This window comes from Malania oleifera, chromosome 7 (genome assembly GCF_029873635.1).
Source record: "Malania oleifera isolate guangnan ecotype guangnan chromosome 7, ASM2987363v1, whole genome shotgun sequence".
NCBI classification, from domain to species: domain Eukaryota; kingdom Viridiplantae; phylum Streptophyta; class Magnoliopsida; order Santalales; family Ximeniaceae; genus Malania; species Malania oleifera.
Window position 1 is genome coordinate 62,060,367 of NC_080423.1, and position 25,124 is coordinate 62,085,490.

Below are 25,124 nucleotides of genomic sequence, written 5' to 3' on the forward strand. Positions count from 1 at the left end.
AAGGGAGTGCATCAACTATGTGGACTCTTCTAAGAAATTCTACGGGGAAGTCAAAAGAAAACATGTGAAGAACCTGATTCTAAACTCATTTCTATTTTTTTTTGCTCTATATTCTTATAAATATGCTAATTTTTTATTGGCTTTCCATGCCTCCTTATTTTAGGTATAATTTTAATCTTTTCCTAACACATTAGTGTTTAATTATCAAATGCTATTACGTCTTTTTTATATTACTATTCTTAGTTATGGTTTCAAACAATGTGGTGGCAATAAAAGGGCTCACATATAGGTGTCACAATCCCACATTGGATGCCTATTAAGAGAATCTTGAGCTTATAAGGTTGATTTGATTTCCAATTATGTAAAACGTCTTTTGTAGGACAAACTTGTGAGGTTAGTGGGCTAACACGAACAATACCTTATCAGAGTTGGGTTTAAGATCTTTACATTTAGTAAATCGTAGACTTATTAGGATAAACTCGCGAGGCCAATGGACTAAAGTAGACAATCCCTCACTGAAATTGGGTCCAAGACTATTGCAACAGGCTATGGAGGTCCTCCATGACTTATAGGGCAACACTTAAATGCTATTCTAGATTTGATTTTGATCTATGTTTGCTATGAAGCACCATTACAACAGGCCATGTGGGTCGGTAACTTTTAGGACAACACTAATGCATTATTCTAGGCTTGATTTTGATCTACGTTTGCTATGAAACAATACTACTATGTGGGGAAGGGTGGAATTGGTTCTCATAATGTTCGAACGCTTATGTTTGTTTTTTGCAGCGATTGGTTTTATTTTTCAAAGATTGTTCTTAAAAAATTTATTACGGATTTTGCGATGCATTTTTCTATTAGTTTGATGGTGTGTGAGTGCATTTAAGATCATTAGAGTTGAGTTTAAGACCATTACATTTAGTACAAGAGTCACTTCTATAATATCACCTTAGGAAATTGTAGACTTAAAAGCATAAACTCATGGAACCTCACCTCGGGTCCAAAACCGTTAAAACAAGCTTTTTAACTACATTTCATAAACTAAACATGACGTAAAAAAATGATGGCCCAGCTCCAGACCTCTCATTTGAGAGCAAAGCTAACAGAATTATGAAAACAAAAATTAAAACTTAAAATGAAAAAAAAAATATTGCCCAGCTTATTGCCTCATTTCCAAAACTGGAAAAATAATTAAAGAAATTAAATTAAGCTCATATTCATTTTTGAGCTCAAATAAGAAAGTACTGTGCCCTTCTTCAATTACCATAATTTTTTTCCTTCAGGAAACCCTAATAAATCAAACATTAAAAATATACCTAAAGCCTAAATCCCTTAATAATCTTATAGATAATTTTGTTAGTTAAAAGGCAAAAGAGCCTAGAGTAGGCAATTTACAACCAATCTTTTGAAAGAACAAAGCAGGCCGCTAAAAATCATGTGTTCCCCAACTAAAAAGAACTAGAAAAAAAATATTGCAGAAACCCCCATAAATGATTCCTACATTGGTCTCTAAACACGGCCTGACTGATCTAGCTTCCACCGGCCAAATCACTGCCCACCTCCACAATACGTGAAGCCGAAATACCAAACCACGCCACAAAGATACAATGATTGGGTTAACAGTTGGAACATTTTCAGCCCATAAGAGAGCTGGGTGTTCACATCTTTGTACCAATTCCCACTGTTTTTCGATGTTAAAAGCATATGACTAGACCAAATGCCCAGAAACAAACAAGCTTGCCCCTGCCTTACACATACAGTGCCGCTAGACTCGCCACAGGCATGAAGCCATATTCAAATCCAAATACAGCTAAACTTTCTAAATATGCCTGTATGAGGGATTTTTTTTATTTTTTCATCCCACCGTATTATGTGAAACCAGGGATTTCTCCAGGCATTGGAGCCAATTCATTCTTGCTAAACCTCTCCTCGTCATAGAACGAAGCATGAACCACCCTACCCCCAAAGTACCGGCCATCTAGATCAATCAATGCCTTTGTTGTCTCTTCTGATCTCTCAAACTGCACAAAGATCCTGACTGCCTCCTCGGTGGGGAAATTTGGCTCTGTTATCTCAAATATGAGCACCCGAGTAACAGTCCCATACTTGGTGCACTCTGATCCCACCTCGTCTTCTAGCTCATCATCCACCTCACCAGGGCCCACCTTAAAGAAGAAAGCACAATACAATTAGTAACACTGATTCTCATGTTCAGTGTTTTCAAATGAAACAAACTTGAAATCATGGTGACAACATGAACGAAGATCTCAGCAGATTATAACGGCATGTAACCCACTGAACAAGTTTACTATTAATCATAATCTTAAAATCCAGATCAGGGACCAACCCAAAGAAGCCATCAAGATAGTCAGATTGATCACAATCATCGGTCAAACCAGCCGCATCAGCATTATACGTATTATTCATTTACACCAATTTAAGAAGACAAAAAAGTACAAATAGAAAACTGTCTATTTTTACAATTTTTCTTATTATTTCCAAAAAAATCTTTAAAATATATAGTTATTACTATTGTTATTACTCAATGCTTTTATTTTCAATATTTTATATACATTTATATATCCAGAATAGGTTGCAAGTGTGCACACCGCGCATCTATGTGCGTGTGTGTGCATAAGTGTTTGTGTCTACATACATGTTTGTCTCTCCTGTCTCTCTGCTGTCTGCATGTTATGTTCATATATCAAACAAAACAAAATGCCTAGTGTTGTGATCAGCAAGCTTCCTTCATTCTTACAATATTAAAGGTTCAATTCCTCCCAATATGACTCCCTAGGATAATTTTGTGAGAACTGGTTCAATCCAGCCAGTGCACTGGATCCAGCCAATTCCGGTAGTCACCCGAGTTGCACCAGGATTAACCAAGCTCCTGCCATTTCCGATTTGCAACACAGACTGACAAGACCTGTTCCAGTCTGACCTGGTCCAGTCTGAGTTTTATATCCATGCTATCAAGAGCTAAAATTAATTTATGGCAAGTCACATCTCGCATTCAACAGAAACAAAAGGAAAATATAAAAAATCATGGAAAAGGGATAAGAAACAATCGATCAAACAATATTGGGAATGCATCAGAATGGCTGTGCACATTCCTGACAAAGATTTTGACATTTAAGAGATGGAGAAACTTGAGCAACAACAAACTAAAAAATAGGGGAACCAAAAAAAAGGAAAGAAACAAAGAGATAGTGTCACAACAGATCAATAATTAATGTTTTCAGGATGGCAACAGACATTATTTTTGTGTAAATAGAATAAAGCCTAAACTCAGATTCTGTCATTAGGATTAAATAGAAAAGTAATTTCAATCCCTTGCGTGCTTTTTGAGGTTGGGAATGTCTGTTTTGCTTCGTGTCACGAGCTAAGCTTGTTCAGGGCATTATGCTTGCCTGTGACCACTTATCTCGTGTGCTTGGGATGGGTTTCCATCATATAAATACTAGTGTAGGGTTATTTTCTGCTAGTAGTGTCTTTGTATGCCAAATAAGCCAGTATGACTCCTCGGTCACTTTGATGTTTCCTAGTGTCAAGATGATAATTACATAAAAACCTCTTTAGGGGAGGGTGAGTGTTCATCAATCATTGTAAAACTCACTAGCTATTGTCAATGTGTTTAGCCTACTTGCCTCCCTCGCTAAACACACCATGTCAACGGAGATGTTGTTAATGAATTACGTTTTCTTCAATGTAAACTGCTTGCTTGCCACGATTTTCATGAATTGATTACTATTTCCGCTACTATTTGAATGAATGTTAATGAAAGTGCTTTGTGGATGAATGCTGGTAAACGATAGGCTGGCTAGTTAAGCAAGAGTGCTTTAGCTAGCGCCACACGGCCCTTCACAAGGGTGTGAAAATAGTCGGACCGTGACATTTGGTATCAAAGCTTAGTCGGTGACACTTGGCTTCAAAGCCCAAGGTTGAGTTGCTACGTGAATTCGATTGCCCTTGTTGGATTTGGAAAGCTTTGGTAAGTGACCAGGGCACCAAACAATGCCGAGAGGATCAGCGTGCTAGAAGCACAGGTTAAGACAACAACCAACACTATGGCCGCAAAGGTGGCCCAGATGAGAGAACTTGATGAAGTGGTGGGATCACAAAAACATCAAGCAGGTTTGATAGACGACATGTCAGAGGACTTTCACCATATAGTTGAAACTTTGCAGTTGCGGATGGCTGATCTGGATGCAAAGGTGAATCTGATGGTTCTTGCTATGGGGAACTCCAACACTCTAGGAGTTAGCAAGACCAAGGTACCAGAACCCAGGACGTATGGGGGTGCCCATGATGCCAAGGAGTTAGAAAACTTCTTGTTTGATATGGAGCAGTACCTTCCCGTTGTGAGGATGGTCTCAGAACAGGCAAAGGTGAATACTGTGACCATGTACTTGGTTGGTGATGCCAAACTGTGGTGGCATACCAAGTACCAAGAGATTGAAACTGGACGCTGTGTAATCGATAATTGGGCAGACTTGAAGAGAGAGCTCAAGGCCCAATTCTTTCCTGAGAGAACTGAGTATAATGTAAGGAGAAAACTGAGAGATCTCAAGCATACAGGATCGATCAGAGAACATGTGAAACAATTTTCTGCTTTGATGTTGGATATTCGGGATATGTCGGAGAAGGACAAGTTGTTCTATTTTCTTGAGGGGATGAAACCGTGGGCAAGAACAAAACTTCATAGGCAAAGGGTTCAAGACTTGTAAACTGCACAAGCGGCTGCAGAACGCTTGACTGACTATACTGGTGATGATACCGATTCGTCCAAACGGTTTGGCGGAGAGAGAAACAGTGGAAAGTCTTTCAAAAATGGCAAACCCAAGAGTGGGGGAGCCGACTCTAAATCATCAACCTCGAAGGAAACTTCGTCGTCTCAAGGGTTCAACACACCCAATGGAAAGGGGAAGAGTAAAATTTCGTGCTACTTGTGTGGTGGATCTCACAAAATGAGTGAGTGACAACACAAAAGAGTACTCAATGCCTTACAAGCTTCTACTTCAAGAAAAGGGGTGGAAAGCAAGGAGGAAGAGGATCATGCCCCGAGGGTGGGTTTAGTGCAGCTGGTGAGCACATTGGAAAAGCAGGCAAAAGCACCGAAAGTTATACGAGCAAAAGGGTTAATGTTTGTAGACTTGAGGATAAATGGGAAGAGTACTCGCGCTATGGTGGATACGAGGGCTACTCATAATTTTGTTTCGCAGTTGGAAGCATGGAGACTCAACTTATCCTTAGAGAAGGATACAGGACGCATGAAAGCAGTTAACTCTGTAGCCCAACCTACTCTGGGAGTTGCCAAGCAAGTGGCTATAAAGCTTGGATAGTGGGAAGGTCATGCGAATTTCACAGCTATGCCATTGGATGACTTTCCAATCATTCTAGGAATGGAGTTCCTAAAGGGGACGAGGGCAGTGCTGATACCTTCAGCTGGTTCCCTGTGTCTGATGGGAGATTACTCGTGCATGGTACAAGTCGTTGCAAAAAAAGGAGACAACGGGAAGTCCCTTTCAGCCATACAACTCAATGAAAGATTAGGTCAGGGTGAGCAGACATGTCTAGCCACGGTGGTGGTAGACAAAGAAGTAGGCCAAGAGCTGGAGCCTATGACCATCCAAGCGGTGTTGGATGAGGATAAGGAGGTGTTGCCGGATAAACTGTCTCACAATTTGCCTTCACAACGAACTATGGAGCAAGAGATCAAGTTGTTATCAAGAGTGAAACCACCTGCTAAAGAGCCATGTCGGATTGTGCCTCGAGAGATAGTAGAATTGGGGAAAAAGCTTGATGAATTGGAAGCGGGATGTGTTCGCCCTTCCAAAACACCGTTGGGAGCATCGATGTTGTTTCATAGAAAACATGAAAAGCATCTACAGAAGATGTTTGACAGGCTGAGAGGAAACAGTCTGGATGTCAAGAAAGAGAAGTGTTTTTTCGCTCAGTGGAGCACCAAATTCCTTGGTCATGTGGTTGAACAAGGTCGTATCCGGAGGGGTATGGAGAAGGTAAGGATGATTCAAGAACGGGAGATCCCCACGACAGTGAAGGAGTTGCGTTCCTTTCTTGGCCTTACTAAATACTGCAGGAAGTTCATTGAGGGGTATTCGCAGAGAATGACTCCAATGACAGGACTACTGGGGAGGTATTATTGGCCGCACACGCGGGATGATGTGGCTGATTATACCAAAACTTGTCTCACTTGCCAACAAGACAAAGGGGAGCGGAAGAAGTATGGTATTCGGTAGAGGAGATGACACAATTGTTCCTTGTGATTGTTGTGAAACATTGGGGTGTTCCCCAAGTTATTATTTGTGACCGAGATTTAATGTTCACTGACAACTTCTTGACAGAGTTTCAGGATATTCAGGTCACATCTTGACATCTCTTCGAGTTATCACCGACAGACAGACGGACGGAAAGATGAAGAGATTTAGCCAGCTACTAGATGAGTACTTGTGCCATTGTGTCAACGACAACCAGAAGAATGGCGTGCAACTACTTGGTGTGGCTCTGTTCTGTGGCAACGCCCAAAGGCGCTCAACAACCAATAAGAGCCCTTTTGAACTTGTTACAAGCCAGCTGCCACTATTATCTCACACAATGGGCGAGCCGTTCAAACGAAAGAGTCTCAGGGCGTACATCTTCACCAGTGAATGGAGACAGAATGTAGAGTTTGCCCGAGCTCATCTGGAGAAAGCTTCTAAGCAGATGAAGAAGTGGGCAGATCAGGGGAGAAGACCGCAGTTTCATGTCAGCTGCCTCAAGCTGTTCAGCGCCAACACCAATGACCTGAGCAGAAGTCAGTTCAATAGAGCAGAGTTGAAGACAATGCAACCTAACAGACATGACGTTGAAGAGATCCTTGTAGACAGAAAGTTCATATCCTCAGGGAAGAAGAGGCAGAAGTTCCTAGTGAAGTGGAAGTGCCTTGATGACAAAGAAATCAGCTGGATTTATGCGAAAGATTTGAAGCCGTTCGTGGACAAAGTTGAAGTGCAACTACCGCCAAAGTCTACGAGGACGTCAACCGCATAAGTGGGGGAGAATGTCACCAGCTAAGCTTGTTCAAGGCATTATCCTTGCCTATGACCGCTTATCTTGTGTGCTTGGGATGGGTTTCCATCATGTAAATACTAGTGTCGGGTTATTTTATACTAGTAGTGTCTTTGTATGCCAAATAAGGCAGTATGACTTCTCGGTCACTTTGATGTTTCCTAGTGCCAGGATGATAATTATATAAAAACCTCTTTAGGGGAGGGTGAGTGTTCATCAATCATTGTAAAACTCATTAGCTATTGTCAACGTGTTTAGCCTACTTACCTCCCTCGCTAAACACAACGTGTCAACGGAGGTGTTGTTAATGAATTAAGTTTGCTTCAATGTTTACTCCTTGCTTGCCACGGCTTTCATGAATTGATTATTGTTTCCGCTGCTATTTGATTGAATGTTAATGAAAGTGCTTTGTGGATGAATGTTGGTAAACGATAGGCTGGCTAGTTAAACAAGAGTGCTTTAACTAGTGCCGCACGGCCCTTCACAAGGGTGTGAAAATAGTCGGACCGTGAAATTCGCCATGACAAGAATGGGAAGTCCTCTTTGAAGGACAGTTTCTTGACTCTATTCTCATCAGCTAGAGATAATGAACCACTAAAAACATTCTTGTCCATGTCCTCCCGATGCAAATCCTTCCCAAGAACTCAGCCATTTGGAATGCTTCTAGAAGATATGCACAAGATTAAAAGCCAGACTCATTTTTTATTTGCTATATAGTATTGATTTAAAGGAGGGATGATTTTTCTTTTGATAGCAAACGAAATTCAGCATAGGAAGAGAATTTACAAGGGGAAGAAAAGGCATCTCCCAAAAAAATCTGGAACAAACAGAGAAAAGCTAAAACATCAAAAACAGAAATCAAACCTCCAATTCCTCCAATCCCTGTTCAAATCCTGAAAGTTAGCTTCTCTAAAAATTCCAAACCCAATACACCATAAAAAAGTCAAGAACTGAATCTTTTTCCCACACCAAATACGAATTCAACTTCTTCCGGGAAAATATCTGCGCATTACATTCCAACCAAAGACCCCATAAAACTGCATATTTTCTACAATTCCATAGAGCTGCCCTTTCTTTCCTTCTTCCAAAACCCATAAAAGAAGTGACTAACAAATCTTCCACTAAATAAGGGCAGACCAAACTCTTCCATAACACCAAACAATTTATTCCAAATCCTCCATGCAAAATCACAATGCAAAAAGAGGTGACAGGCTGTAAACGGAATTCCTATAACAGAGCATGCAAACATCTAAAGAGAGAGCCTTCAAAGGTCTCCTACTATGCAGCAAGTTACTGGTATTAATTTTGTTAAGCACAACCAACCAAGTAAACAGCCTTTGTGATGATGCTCCCCCTACCCTCACAAAGTGGGGAGCCTTGCGGCCCAGGGGCACCCTTTTTTTTACAACCAACCAAGTAAACACTTTAATTTTTGGGGAACTTTAACCTTCCAAATAACTGAATAAAGAGAAACGGGATAATTTGAATAGGTCAAAAATTCAAAGAATGATTTACAAGAAAACATCCCCCAATGATCCAGAGACCAAGAATGAACATCCCTACCTGAGGATAATTTGCAATTGTTCAATACAAACAACAAAGAAGACAACCACCATCTCCCTATCATTTAGTGGTCTCCTGAAATGAAGATTCCAAGAGACTGGAAAGCCCCTCCCATTATCCACAAAAAAAGAAGCAACTCTGATTGGTTCAGAGCACAATCTAAGAGGATGTGAAAAAATAAAAAAGGAAAAAGAATCATTCCCAAGCCATGGATCTTTCCAAAAACGAAGCTGGGATCCCCTCCCCACTACAAATTTAATGCAAGGGATAAAATAGTGTAAATCTGGGAAATAGACCTCCACGGACTCCGCAAAGAACATCTCAAGCCAGCATTGGTATCCCACCCATTCTCATCCCCCCCCTTTTAGACTTACTAACCTCTGCCCAATTTATTAAATGGTCCCTATAAACCCGCAGACCAGACCGCAAAAAAACCATCATAATTCTCTCAAACTTGCTCACAACTCCCACTGGAATCCTAAAAACAGATAAAAAGAATACAAAAGGATACTAAAGAGACAAGCCTGGATAAGTGTAATTCTACTGCCAAAAGAGAAGAGGGCACCTTTCCAGCCATCTAATCTCTTCATAATCTTCTCCGCTACTGGATCCCAAAAATCCTCCCCTCTTGGATTCCCACCCAGTGGAACCCCTAAACAAGCTGGGGGCCATTCCAATAAACCACACCACACATCTGCTGCCCAAACTCTAATCCTCTCATTGGGGACATTTAGGGCTGCTAAACCACTTTTCCCCACATTAATCTTAAGCCCAGAAACTCTCTCAATTTAAAGGAGGAATGATTTAAAGTTAAGTCCTATTATTGGGTCATCAATAAGAAAATGTCAAGCGAAATAGGGCAAATTTTCCTTCGAAGATAATTCAAGAGACATGAGCTCCAAAAAAGCAGCTTTTTGGCTTGGAAAAGAATTTTGACAATTGATCATTTCAGAAAAAAAAAATTAATTAAGATTCTGCCGAATGAATGTTATATTTGCACAAAAACAAATAAATACTAAAAAAAATATATATCGCTAGCACGGTTCAACACCTGCTTCATTGTCTTCCAATTAAACAATCATGGGATTTCACTTGTTCCATTTTGGGAATTACGCGTGAAGTTTTTTGGCTTCTCTTTAAGTTTCAAAAATAGATGGCTACAAACTTTAAACTTTTGGTAAGAATGAGCAATTGTCAAAGATTTTGTTCGTTTTTCGTCTCATTGTAATTCCTTTCATACTAGGGCTAATATTCCCGACTCACTAGAGTTAGAAAAAGGGCAGAGGAAAGTAAGAGTCAAACATACAACAACAACAACAACAACAAAAAAACCAAGCCTTAGTCCCACTAAGTGGGGTTGGCTATATGAATCCTTTTCCTCCAATTTTTGCGATCATGGACCATTTCTTTTAATAGATTCAAAGATATTAAATCCTTACTCACTATCTCCTCCAAAGTTATTTTAGGTCTACCCCTAACCCTTCTACTGCCCCCCACAGTAACTAAGTCACTCTTCCTCACAGGTGCACTATAAGGCCTACGTTGCAAGTGTCCATACCATCTGAGTCGTCCTTCCCTTATTTTATCTTCTATAGGAGCTACACCTAACTTACCACGAATATGTTCATTCCTTAATTTATCTTTCAATGTTATACCACTCATCCATCTAAGCATCCTCATCTCGACAACTTTTACTTTTTGCATATTATGTTTCTTCGTCGCCCAACATTCTGATCCATATAGCATAGCTGGTCTTATAGCTGTCCTATAAAACTTCCCTTTCAATTTTAAGGGTATTCTACGATCACATAGAACACTTGAAGAACTTCTCCATTTTACCCAACCTGCTTTAACTCTATGCATTACATCATCTTCAATTTCTCCTTCAGCTTGCATAATAGATCCAAGGTATCGAAATCTACAAGTGCTATTTATTTCTTTATCAAGTTTAACTTTGTCTCCAATATTCCTCCTATTATTACTAAAATTACATTTCATATATTCAGTTTTATTTCTACTTATCTTAAAGCCTCTAGATTCCAAAGCTTCTCTCCATAATTCTAACTCAGCCTCTACTCCATCCCTAGTTTCGTCAATTAATACAATATCATCTGCAAACAGCATACACCATGGAACCTCCTTTTGAATACTCTTAGTCAATTGGTCCATCACTAAAGCAAAAAGATAAGGACTCAAAGCAGATCCTTGATGTACACCTATGGTAATTGGAAATTCTCTAGTTTCTCCATCTATAGTCTTTACACTAGTCATTACTCCATCGTACATATCCTTAATGACATCGGTATACCTACAACATACACCCTTTTTTTCTAAAACCCACCATAGAGCTTCCCTAGGTATCCTATCATATGCTTTCTCAAGGTCAATAAATATCATATGCAAGTCCCTCTTCTTTTCCTTAAACTTTTCCATTAATCTTCTTAAAAGATAAATAGCTTCTGTGGTAGATCTCCCAGGCATAAAACCAAATTGATTTTCTGAGATCTTCGTTTCCAACCTTAATCTTTGTTCAACTACTCTTTCCCATAGTTTCATCATATGACTCATAAGTTTAATTCCACGATAGTTATTACAATTTTGAATATCTCCTTTATTTTTGTATATAGGTATTAAAGTGCTTTTCCTCCATTCATCTGGCATTTTCTTAGTTTTTACAATTGTATTAAATAAATTAGTTAACCATATAATTCCGTTATCACCCAAGCATTTCCAAACTTCAATTGGGATGTTATCTGGTCCCATAGTTTTCCCATTTTTCATCTTTTTTAGTGCAAACTTGATTTCGTTAACTCTAATTTTTCGAATAAATCTTATATTTTTAGTCTTTTCCTCATTTGACAATTCTAAATTTAAGCCTTCTATTTGGTTTTTGTTAAACAACTTACTAAAGTAACTTCGCCATCTTTCTTTAATATCTTCGTCCTTAACCAAGACAATATCATCCTCACTTTTTTTTTTTTTTTAGATATAGGAATCATAGGATACCTGTGACAGATAAATGAGGTCTGCCCATGTAATTTTTCCATTTGATGCATCAGGTATGGTGCAAATATGAACAACTTTGTTCATTCTGTCCCCCATCTCGGTCAAAATTTGATGCTTCCCTTGAAATTGAATCATTCCATCTTTATTTTCATATGAATGTGTTTTCCACCTATCTGTTGTCTTCAGAATTTTTACTCATTATAAAGAAAACAATCATAAGAACTCTTATTTACGAAACTTACAAAATTTTCCTGCAGTAATTTTTTACACCCCTTTTTCTATATTCAAACTAGTTGCATACATATATACAACTATGAATTCAATAAAATTTTGAAACAAGTAGCATGTTTGACAATGAGTATCCACTCATAAGCATGACAATCCAGAAAGAATATAAAGCATTGTCACAAATTTTTTATCCAAAAATTAATAACAATGCATACAACCATACAAGACAATCACAATAACCACAATAATAATAATAATAATAATAATAATAATATCTTATTAATTTATATTTCATATTGCATACAAGAGCATGAATAGCTTATAAACGCTTTACCTATTTCTAATATCCAACTTACTTTTTTTAATTGAATTATGTTTCCTCCTGTTTGTAAAGTTTAAAATTTTTTAAAAAATAAATTAAAAAAAAAAGAATAATTCCCAAAAAGAAATGAGATCAATCTTCAAATGTTCAACATGTAGGTAGTACCACTACATTGTTCAATAAATAAGAGATTTTCTTGACCAAAATAAAGAGAATAAACCAGGAGTATTTGAACTGAGCACAAACATCTACAAGAACAAACAAATGAGAACATAAACAATAGACAAATAATCAATATCAATTGTGCTTTTACATGCATCTATTTCCAATTTTTTCATAAACAGAGAAATATATTAAGGAGAAGTACAGAGCACGGGAGAATTAGTGAATAGAGAGGAGGATAAGATATCCTCCCAAGACACAACAAAAGAAAAAAAGAATAATATTAAAACTACTAATGAAGCGAAGCCGGACAATCACATTGAATCAAGCCAAAAGCACTGGCATAGTTAGCATAATACTAGGATCTTTAAGGTAGCATAAGCACTCCTTAAGACCCACTAAAACCATACCACCAAAGTGAAGCCAGAAAACTAACCAGGTCAGGAGAATGCTTTTGCCACCTTAAAGATCCTAGCATTATGCTAACTATGCAATTTCTTAATGGTAGAACTACTTATTAAAGCAGTGTTTTAAAGACAGTCAAACATCATCTTGAGGCAAGCTTCAAAACAAGGCATGCTTATACATTGTGAGGGAAATTCTGAAATATCAAACTCCCAAAAGGCCAATGCATAATAAACCTTTAGGTTTACGCATTTGGGCAAAAGGTAACATCTTGCACTTCTTTGGTTGACTATTTCGCCTTTTGGGTTTGGCAAGTAAACTAGGGCCAGAAAAATTTAACCAGATGTATATATGAAAGGATTAAAAAATGCTCTAAGTGATTCTCTAAGACTCTTCAAACCAAAACCTTCCCAAAGCATAGGGGACTGACATCTTTAATCACGAGCACAATATAAACTAAAGTTGTCTCCTAGCATTGTTGAATTTAGTTTGAATGAAAGCAGTTTAAAAATTATATCTGAATTTTTTACAAATTTTATTTGAAATCATCATAAATTTTCTTATTTTTTAAATCTGTAATTTATTTACATATTTTTATATAAACTAAAATTTTCAAAAACTCACACCCTCAGACACTACCACTGGAAGTCACCAGGCTTCTCTGACATCACACACAATCTACCTGATCCTCTCTCTGATGTGAAGCAACACGCGAAGGTCAGTAGTCATGGAAAGGAAATCCTTTGACTTGGTTCTTGAAGGAGAACAAGTCAATCTGCTCAAGATTACCGAATAATGTAAGGCCAGAAGGGTCTCCATCTTCTTATAGTTGGAAGAGGCAGACTGGTTTCTTGAATCTTGGGCAAATTTCTGGGCCGGCAACCTCATTCTTGGTTCACAAGGAAGAGGAAGAGGGAGAAAACCCTATTGCTCCAACTAAAAAAAGAACAACTTCAGCAGGTTCCTTGCTCCGTTGGCAAGAGGAAGGGGAGAAAACCCTAATCCTCCAATTCAAAAAAGAACAGCTTCAGCAGGTTCCTTGCTCTGTCAGAAATTAAAAACAGGTGGATGGAGGCACATTGCTTTCCCAAAAGGTTTCGACTCCAAAGGATGACATAGTGTATAATCTCAATAGCTGCAGAGGATCTGCGTCGTCAATTCCTTCCCAGGCCCGATCGAAGAGCCAACGAGAATGGTCCAGCAGAGACCTCTAATTGCTCTGCCCCCTCCGTGCCAAAGGATTCGTCATATGTCAAAGCAACAAGGAAACTCAGTCCAGCAGAGTTAGTGGGATCCTGCACTCACTGCAGCTACTGCATCAGCATCTCCCTCAAGAAAACCCCGGCACAACTGGTGAATAACAAGTAGTCCCACACACTCCTTCACTAAAATGGTCAGGGGAGATTCAAAGTTTGGCAGACAGCTGGATCCTCAGTTTTTCTTTAGGCCCAAAATCTTCCCCGCCCTTTTCCAGCCCAAAACCATGCCCTGTGATTTGTTCTTTAAAAATAGACCCAGAAATCCCTCCTCAGTCCTCACCTCCCCCTTAACCCTGGGCCTAACATACCTTCTTCCTCTTATGGAGGATGGACCCTTTTTCCCCAACACTCCTCTTTGTAATGCAGACACTGTCTCACAAACCATGAAGAAACTATAACTCAGATGTTTACTCCAAGGAGCCTGGGTGAAGTTCAGGAAGTTCAGGACTATTTACAAAACCCACATTCACAGCAACCCTACTCAAAAATTTTCCAGTGAGTGACAACATACCCTTGAACTTCAATGCAGTGAAAACGGAATATCCAAATTTTGAGGAATACAGATGCACTGGCAATGTCAGCATTCAGTTCAAAGATAAAGTGTCTAACTGGGTTCTTTGGAAGGTTGAGATGGGGAGCAAGGCCATTGGAGTCTCTTTGATGGCTTTGAGGAAAAGGCTATGAGCTTATTTGAGGGGAGATAGAGAGAGAGGGAGCTCTGGAAGGAAAAAAAAAAAGTTTAGGAGGAATACTAGTAAAAGAAAAAAGAAAGACAAAAGCAGAGAATTGAAAATATTAAAATTTCCTGTGAACTATGATGGAAATGGGAGTTCATCAGATCCTGAGGTGGCTGGCTACAGCACGGATTATTTGTTGGATGTATGATTTTAAGGCTTATCTCTTGGAATATTAGGGGTCTCAATGGTAAAGCTAAAACGGTGGTAGTGAAGCGTTTCTTGCATGAATAGAAAGGGAACAGTCACTGGATACTCTTGATAAGAGTCTCGTTACCATAATCTGGGGTCAAAATAGCACCAGCTGGATTCACCTAAGGGCTTTTGGCAGCGCTGGGGTGAGCAAGAATTGAAAGGAAAACACAATTGAACTGGTTGAGCACACAATTGGAACCTTCTCAGTGTCCTGTCCAGCAAGTTGAATGACAATTTATACCGTGTTTTCACAAAGCATGTACAGACCAGGCAAGGGTCCATCCAGGTGTTTACTGACGAATGAACTCAATGAAGCTAGAACAAAACAGGATGCTCCTTAGGTTATTGGAAGGGTCTTTAACATGATGCTTTTCCTGTACAAAAGGAACAGGGGAACTTCAGAGAATGGAAGCATGAAACAATTTCAAGATTTCCACCACATTAATACACTTATTGACCTCCCACTTACTGGGACCAATTTTACTTGGTCCAACTCAAGAGAGACCCCCTCTTTCTCGAGAATGGACAAGTTTTTAATCTCAATGGGCTGGGAGGAGTATTTTCCTCAGGTCACCCAAAAGCTAATCCCTAGGCCTACCACCTATACTTTCCCACTTTATTGGACACTAGAGGAATAAGTAGGGACCAACTCCCTTCCATTCAGAAACATATAGTTAAACAAGAGGGTTTCAGGAAGCTCACCAAGGACTGACAGTCTACTTCCCCCTTTGGAGGCTTCGCAAGCCTTGTTTTCATTTCCAAGTTGAAAGACACCAAGGGAAAACTAAAATGGTCAAGTGAAAAAACCTTTGGGAACCACTTTGAGGAAAATCCAGGATCTTGTTGCTAAAGAGCTTACTCAACGGAAGTAGACCATCACTCCTTGCTGAGCTTCCTAAAACCCTCCTGCCAAAAGATTTATCTGATTATAAATATGGAAGAAATTGTTTGGGGACAAAATTCTAGGGCCTTTGGGATTAAACAGGGGGACCGCAACACCAACTTTTTCCATCCCGCAGCCAATGTCCATATGAGATACAATACCCTGAATAGAGTCATTCTTCATGGTGAAGCTTTAAATGATGGGGACACCAACGAAGGTATTTGAAAATTCTCTAAGCCTTCTTACTGGAGACCACAGGTTGTGGGTAAAGCTTTAATAGAATCTGCAACTTCACAGCTAGGTGGCTGGAATATCCTCTTAGTGACGAAGAAATTCTCTGTATTCTTAAAAATTGTATGGTCATAAAGGTCCAGGACCCAACATCTTCACCATGGTTTTTTTTTCCAAGGGAAATAGGGATATTCTAAAACCTGACATTATCAAGGTATTTGAGGGTGGATTTGTGCATGGCATGAATTCCACCTTCATTACGTTGATCCTTAAGAAGGCAGGCACTGTCATCATCAAACATTTTCAACCGATTAGTTTAGGGATTAGTTTAGGTCAGCAGTGTCTACACACTTTTTTCTACAGTTTCTAGCAACAAGACTGAAAAAGGCAATACTGGAAGGTCATAGAACAGCGCCAACATGCCTTTGTTGAAGGGAATCAAATCATGGATTCTGCCCTCATTTCTTTGGAAATTGTGGATAGTCACTCAAGAGCTGGAAAAGGAGGACTTTTTTTTATTAAAAAAAGGTATATTAGATAGAGAAAGATAATATACAACGAGAGGGGACAAGATGACCACCAAAAAATAAAATAAAATAAAATAAAATAGAAAGAAAAGGATAAAAATAGTCAATTAACCAAGGAATGCCCTCTTCAATCCTTTTCCATCATAATTCACCTCATACTCTACGTTAGCTAACTCCCTCCAACCCTTTCAGCTCTGTTTTTGCACCCATCATAGCACATTTCATTTTCTCCAAGATCACTGAACTTTAAATACAACTTATCCAAAAGATCTTGAACTTCTAAATCCTTCCTTCATATCTTCCCCACTAGTGCTGGTGAAATTCCATCCTCATAATGCAAATAATTAACCAAACCCCCTCCAATCCTTCCAACGGGGATGGATGTACATATGATAAATCCCCTAGAAGATCACTGGAATCATAAACATATCCATATTGTTCCCTAATTTTGTCCAGCAGTAAACCCCCAACACAATCAAACTCGCTAATATTGTCAATTTCATTATCTAATAAATTCCTCCATTCCATTACCTCCTTTCCTTTGCTAACCCCATCACAAGAATTGTCCGCCTTCTTAGCATATGTCTTCCACAATACTTAACTTTCCTTTTAAATTCCTCTTTAAAATCTTTGGCACTACCTCACCAATGTGCTTTCCCTCTTCTTCGGACAATTTCCTTATTTCCACCCCCTTAGAGCAGCTTTCCAACAAGTATAAACCTTGGAACCCTTATATTTATCTGACTTAAGGCTTGAGACATCATGTATCCTGCCCAAAACAACATCACCTTTGTAAGCCTTGGCTGCACCATCCTCTTGCTCCCCTACAAAACCAAAATCATCAACCACTTTGACACTTTTAATTATTTAGTCTTTGTCAGCAAGAGTTTCCTATTCCATTAGAAAGCCGAAATTATATTAAAATTTCCAAGACCAGAAGTGGTCCAACTCAAATTTTATATCCTCCTCGTCCCCTAATTTAACCCTAGCCACCTCAACTGGCGATGCACCATCCTTCAAAACCCTAGCTAACTTTGCAGTAGCAGCAAGCTTTGATGCCAGAGTAGTACAAACATGCATCTTTGAACGGTGATATTTAGACACTGGCTCGCTGAAAGCCTTCGACTTGAGCTCAATCCCACATTGGACACACAACTCATCTATCGCATTCACAACAACCAGCTCTCCTTGTTAGAATCTGCTTCTGCCAGCCTTCTCCTTCGCCTGCCTTCCCTTTTGATAACACTTGACTCCACAATCTAGGCATAAAAGGGATCGCCACACCTCTGCCCTCTAAGTTGAACACAAAACTATTTGGCCAACTCACAAAACTTGCTAGCAAAGCTGCACCAGCCAACCCCTTTTGTGCCACCAAGACTAAACCACGAGAAAAATAAAAATAAAAATATTAGGGTCTGTTTGGCATCGTTGTTGTTTTCTATTTTCTGTTTTCTGCTTTCTTTGTACAGTGAAGAAACAAATTATAAAAGCGCTTTTGTTTATGTTGCCAATTTTCTGTTTCTGTTTTCAGTTTTCAATTGTTTGCAAAAAACTGGCAACCCGCTAGAAAATTTTAATATCGAAAAAAAACTTTTTTGGATTAAATCATTCATTTTAAACACACTTTTTAATTAAAATAAAATGATCACATGAATTAAAGTATAATTAAAATAAAAATATACATAAATTTCAAAAAAAAATCATAAAGTCAATTGCAAAATACTTTTAATATTTTTCAATTGTCATGTACCATAAAATTCTTACTGTAAAGTGAATTTTGAAAATATAACAATTAAGTAAAATAATTGTAACATTTTTTTTATTTTTACTATATTATTTTTAATTTGTAAGTATGCACTTTTATTATTTTAATCACCTTTTTTAAAAAAATTTATTTGATTTAAAGACAAAAATGAACATATTTTTAATTAAGTTTTAAACTTATTTTAACTTTACAAATATTAACCAAGCAAGTTGCTAGTTTCTAGTTTCCAGTTAATGTTTTTGATTTTTATTTTCATAATTTTTAAAAGTGATACCAAACGGCCCCTTAACTTTCCATCCTAGCCCAAACTCCAAATACTTCCCCACCATAGTCCACTTAGATCTTTTGAGAACCACTACCCAACCGAACAAAATGTGAAAGACCATCAGCAAACCAAAGAACTGCTTCTTTTTCCATCTAGTCCAAGAGAGATTTTTCACACGCACTGATTTTCTCCCACCTTATCAAATCTCAAATCAAAGGTCTTCCCATCAACTTGAATCATGAGCTTTGACATCTCCCGCTACATTCAAATCCATGGGGAGATTCGTGAGAGAGAAAGGGGAGGTCATTTCGCAAGAGAAAACAAGCGGCATCCTTCAGTTCCACGGTTCCACCAGAAAGGAGGAGTTTTTCTGCTGGGCCTGCTGGCTTGGCTCTTTTCTCGGCTGCTGCAGATCGAACAACAAGAACTCAGCATTGAAGAGGACTAAGGTCTCCTTGTCAAACACCAAAGAAAGAAGAGGACTGAGGACTGAGTTCTTGTCAAACACCAAGAACTCTGATTGTTGAACACCAAAGAATTGTTGGTCAAACACCAAGACTGCTGGCTGCTGTTGATTGAACACCAGTCACCATATGGAGGGCTCGCTGGCTGTCGAAGAGAAGAGAAATTCAAGTGCTGGGCAGCTGAACTTCAAATAGGAATAGAGGACTGAAGTGCCATACTCCAGGGAAGTGAAGCGCAGATTCTGCTGAATCTGTTCATCAATGGAAGGTTGGAAGCTATTTTGCTCCAGCTTTGAAGACTTTGGGCCAAACGTAAACCTTTTGGGGCTTTTGAGGCAATAGAAACATGTATTGGGCATATTATTAAAGCCCAAAAAGAAGAGACCACGCGTGCGCATGGGCTGGGGGAAACCAATCCAGGTAACTAAGTAGGAACGGTACAATCTACTTATGATTTGACGATTCTACTGATTCTTTCATGATTCTACCACAATTCTACTTGATTCAGATTTTTGTTGTGACTTGGATCATTTAGATGAATCCGGAACATAGAATCGTATGATTCTACGATCCGGATCACGATTTTAAAAACCATGGGTGACTGAGAGCTTGGGTAGAAGTTTGGAGGGCTCAAAGAAGGTATACTTGTCCTTTGGGGGTTGCATCATACTCATTGGCAATTCACTACTCAACATCCCTATCTATTTCCTTCTCTTTCTAGAGATCCTTTAAAGATTGCCAAGGTGTTAGAGAGTTTAATGCATGATTTTCTTTGGTCAAGTTCTAAGCACAATAAGAGGGACCATCTGATTCGTTGGAAGGTTCTCAGTAAACCTAAATCCAAAGTGGTACTAGGCTTGCAATGTGGTACCCCAAAACATGCCCTACTTGGTAAATGGTTGGGGAGGTTTCCTTTGAAAGTGAACTCCCTTAGCACAATGTGAAAAAGCATGATTTTAAATAAGAGTAAAGGTCCACATAACATTATCGGTCGTGAAGTATCGGTTACGGCCATCACAAAAGATGGACACTGCATCCAAGAATTCAGTTTTTGCATCAGAAAACTTGTTAAAAACAAATAGATTAACATGTTTCATCCCAGAACCCTATATACTAAAGCTTTAAATGATTTTAGTAAATTATAGTCAATTTAAATATAACATATACAACAAGTAAGGGATGTCATCTTGGCTGCTTTAGTTGCTATGGGCATGAAGAAGCATGCATTTGCTACTTTTCACTACTTTATCAATCAAAGCGGACTTTAAACTAAGAAATCATAAATATCAAGAAATATAAAACACATAATGTCATCTTTTGTACTCTTCTAGTCTCTAATGGAATTTTTTTTATCCAAAAAATAAAATATAGAATGTTCAAATGTTAAACAATAGCAAAAAATGTAAAGCAACAGAGCATATTTTTGTCTCCAAATTAGGTGTAAGAAAACACACACACAAAAATGAAAGAACTTAGAATACGAACAAATGTAATTTAATGAGAAAAAAAATTGTGTTATTTGAATGCTAGTTATTAAAAGAATGCATACTAAATGTCAAGGAATATAAACCCAAAAATGAATTTTTTTTTCTTTTTTTAAAAGCTAACTAAGATTAACCAACTTAAATTGAGTTCTAAGCTTCAGTCAAAGGAAAAGAGAGGGACAGAAGCAAAAAAAAAAACCGAAAAACCTATATTAGTTATTCACAACCAGTCTGAAACTGTAACAACATGTTACGGCCTATAGCAGTCATTACAGTTACAATAACATAACAGCCGTTACGGTACTGTGATGGACATAACAGCCACTACAGTGGTCAGAGAACCTCCAAGATCTTGCCCTGTAGCAGCCTCAGAAGCCATCAATACCATTACGGTCACACATTACGCACTGAATTTTAAAATTTATAATTATAAATAAATATTATCTCCATCGAAATGAATCCAGACTAGGGGAAGTGGTATTATTTTCCATGCATATCCCTAGAAGTTCTTGTCGCAGGTAGCATGTCAATTATTTCCTCTCGGGCATTCCAAAGTGGGTAATGGAATAGAGCCTTGTTTTGGGAGGATGTTTGGGTGGGTGAGGGTTCTTTGGAGCTGAAGGTGCCAAGGTTATTTAAACTTTCTTCTCTTCGCAATGTACCTATCAGCTCATTCTTTCTTCCAAGGAAGTTCTCTTTCGGGGGATTTCCATTCTTTTCAATAATCTTAAATCAAAGAGAAGTTGAAGAACTTACCACTTTGCTTTCCATGTTGGAGGAGATTCTCAAGGTTGGTCTCCTGTAAATTATTTTTCTCACATGCCCCCTCCCCCAACTTTTTCCCTTGGAGCCAAATCTTTGGAAGGTTAAGGTTCCTTCAAAGTTCAAACTTTCATCTAGACTGTGACATTGGATAGAATCAATAAGTACGACCTGTTACAAATAAAAAGGCTCTACAAATCTCTCAGTCCTAGTATGTGCTTGATGTGCGGCAAGTCCAACAAAATGAACATCACCTTTTTCTTCATTGTATGGTCAAAGTGATATTGCATCTTTGGAATGCTCTCTTTTCATATCTAAGAGAAGCTTAGGTGGCACCTCAAAATGTGAGAGATCTCTAGCTGTTGAGTTATAGGGGTTTTGACTGAAGCAAGAAGGGATGCGTTCTATGGAATCATTTGGACTTCTTGCCTTGAGAGAAATGTGAGACTTTTTGGGGAGCACTCATCTTGTTCACATTCATTACAGGATAGAGTGGTTTTCTTAGCTTCTTCTTGGGCCCATTCCCTTGTTTTTGGGGGGTTTATTGCTGTACAATCTTAAATGGATTGGAGGGCAGCTCTCTCATAATCTTTTTAATTGTTGATCACTGCTCCTACCAGGACATCTTGTCCTCAGCCCATTTGTACTTTGTTCTCATCATTAATAAAACTTTCTTATCATTAAAAAAAAAGGCTTTTATACTTAATTTATTTGGAATCTTACCATCCTAAAGAGACCAGCAATCCCATAAGAGACATCACAATCCCTTGTGGAAAAAAAAAATGTTTGTTGAGACGAAAATAAAGATACCAAATTCCAACCAAGATAACTAGAAATTCCCACTAATAAGAATCCTAAGGAACCCAAAAGAGGATAATGACCCAAAAGAAAATACTTAATAATAATTGGCTCAACCAGTACCTAGTATATGGTAATCCTAATTTTAACAACCTCACATGCTAGACCAGTTTTACTCAAAAGTGACATCATGATAGCATTGTGATGGCTTTCATCAACTGATTTAATTCCACGCAATAAGCAAGTAATAAAAAGTCAAGAATTTTTTATTTAAATGATTGGCAACTAAAACAAACATAACAACTTCAATTTCTAAGCTGCGGAGTAAATAGCAAGCTAAGGCATGCTTGATGGCCATAGCATGGGTTGAAAATTGTGCAGTTGTGGTATAGAATCCATTCAGTGTAAAACAGAAAATCGTAATGCACACTAAGCATTTAAAAGGGCATCGAGCATTTAGTCAATTTTCTACATATAATAATGCAAAAGGCATTAAAAGTCTAAACACATTATAGAATTTTTAAAACAAAAAGGAAATTAACTAACTCATTTACATTGATTTCTTAGCAATTGAAATGCATTTGTTTTGTCAACATTAGCATTTCAATTTACGTGGTTGTCAGTCGGACACTTGTATTGGGTTCTTGGGTGGTTGATTGGGTTTTTTTGTAGCTGTGGAGCAGGAGGGAAAATATTTTTTCGCCATGTAGATTTTACTCAAGTGCAGCTGTACTGACTAGACCTAAACTACCAATTTGAATTTTCCAGATAAATGGATCAAAAATAAAATAAAACCCCATTCCAAATGGTTTCCAGTACCTTAACTGGGCATTCAAATAGTTAAATATATAAAGCAGCAGCTGTTGAATGATAATTTTAAAAAATAAAATAAAAAAGGTTAATATATGCATACCATGTTTCTAAGCAACAGAACCCGAGTGGGAGGACCATTTAAGCTAACACTCTTCACCTTCTTCTCCGACTTAGATTCACTGGCATTCACAATAACCCCGGCTCTACGATCTGTCTTTTTGGCCATCAATGGAGTTGTAATCCCCTGCTCCTGCTTCCCAAGACCCTGACCCTCCTTCCAACCCATCTTTGCCATCATTCTTTGTGCTGCCGTCATCTGGCCGCCAGCACCAACCCCCAACCCAACCGTCTCTGACTTCCCTATAATAAACCCATCCCCATTTGATGGCGGAGATGGTGACCGCGGCACCGCCCCACTCATTGCTGCACGCCTTTTCCATGCCTCCTCCCCTGAAATGTTCAATGACGAGTCCCTCTCCCTGTCTGCCGCCTCCCTCTCTCTCCTCTCCCTCTCCCTTTCTCTCTCCTCCTCCTCTTGCCGCCGCCTCTCCAACTCCTTCTTCATCTCTGCCTCCATCGCCTTCCTCTTCCTCTCTCTCCTGTACTCTTCGTAGTCATTGGGCCTCGCTGGGTCATACTCCTCCATTACCGTCGAGGTAACGCCAACAAGCGCAGGCTGAAACGCCGGGCTTCTCGCTCCATCCTCGGCCAACGCCGGCGACGGTGCCAACGCCGGTGAGCTCAAATTCTTCGCCGAATTTGGGGCTTTTGTTTTGGTTTGCGACTGTTGAGACCTCAAAACTGTCTGCGGAGGAGCGAAAGCTGCCGACGGCTTGCGCAACGTCGGAGGCGCCATCTTGGCGCTGCTGGACCACACATTCGATGAACTGGTGGTGGTTCTCTCCTCCTCGGAGGAAGAAGGTGGAGGGAGATCTCCGTACAGCCCGCCAAGCATTTCGACGCGGAACGCTCTTGCAGTGATTCCGTAGTTCTCAAAACCCTAGAAGTTCAGGCCGTGATGTGAAGGAACCACTTATAAAAAATAAATAAATAAATAAATAAAATTAAAAAATTAGCTCTTCCCCCCCCCCCCCCAACTATTTGTTGAAAATGAAATAAATAGATAATGTCTCATGGCATGGAGCGTTGGAAAGACATCAGCAAGTAAGAAGGAGTATCGGGAGTTCAATTCTAAGTAAATATACTCACGGAACTAACGGTACATGTAGATGGTAAGAGTTTACTCTGTGAGCCAACGAGAACCATTGATGGTAAGAGTTTGCTATACGAGCTAGCAGGAACCGTAGATGGTGAGAGTTCTCTGTAAGCCAGTGGGGACCGTAGATGGTAATGGAACTGTGTCTCGAGAGTCAGGTTGATCGAACGTCCAACTGATGCACAGAAATCGTGTCTGCATCCGAATTTTACCCTAATCAACGAGACCTAGGGGCGGAGGATACTAATCCGTAGATTTAGTGCCGCACCAGGAGGTCTGAAAGGTTCATTGGTGACTAGAGTTTCTATGTAAATAAAAAAAAAAAAAGTAGATAATTATAGAAAAATTAAAGTAAAGAAATTTGAAGTTATAGAAATTCAGTAGTATATTTTTTTAAGAACTAGATATTGTTAATCATCTTTTTTATCTCCATTTTAGTTGTAAAACATGTCCTTCTTTAGGTAAAATTAATATTGGCGGTCCATCAATTTCATAATGAACTACTACCAAAAGTTATAAACTATTTTCAAGATAGTGATCAACATGTATAATATACAAGTTTTACAATATTTTCCCTTTGATGACTATACACTATGAATATGTCTCGTTAAAACTTTTGTTAAGGAAAATCTTGTGGGACAAAACCTTAACGAAGGAAAAAAAGTACAGTATTCATACTTCTCCTAAAAAATACAATTAATTAAGAGATGTCTTTAAGTTATCACATTCCAATGTTATGTACTTGTTTTTTGAAAATTGAAGTTGACAATGTTTTTATGAATAGATCTGCTGAGTTGTCACTTGAATGAATTTTGTAAATGTCAACATCTCCTTTCTTCAGAAATTCATAAGTGTAAAAGAACTTTGGTGAAATATGTTTAGTTCTATCACCTTTTATGTACCCACATTTGATTTGTGCAATACATGTTGCATTGTCCTTGTACAATATTGTTGGCTTGTAATTATTCAATCAT

The 25,124-nt window shown here is 38.7% G+C and overlaps 1 protein-coding gene across 1 annotated transcript; it reads right to left on the reverse strand.

The window, feature by feature from the left end:
• Positions 1-1,317: 1,317 nt before the first annotated feature.
• On the reverse strand, positions 1,318-24,020 carry LOC131160323 (DNA-damage-repair/toleration protein DRT111, chloroplastic). The gene is made up of 2 exons (XM_058115893.1): positions 23,035-24,020; positions 1,318-2,165 (listed from the first exon to the last, which is right to left on the reverse strand). The coding sequence occupies exons 1-2, from the start codon at positions 23,887-23,889 to the stop codon at positions 1,869-1,871; spliced, it is 1,152 nt and encodes a 383-aa protein (XP_057971876.1). The 5' UTR covers positions 23,890-24,020; the 3' UTR covers positions 1,318-1,868.
• Between the last annotated feature and the right edge of the window lie 1,104 nt (positions 24,021-25,124).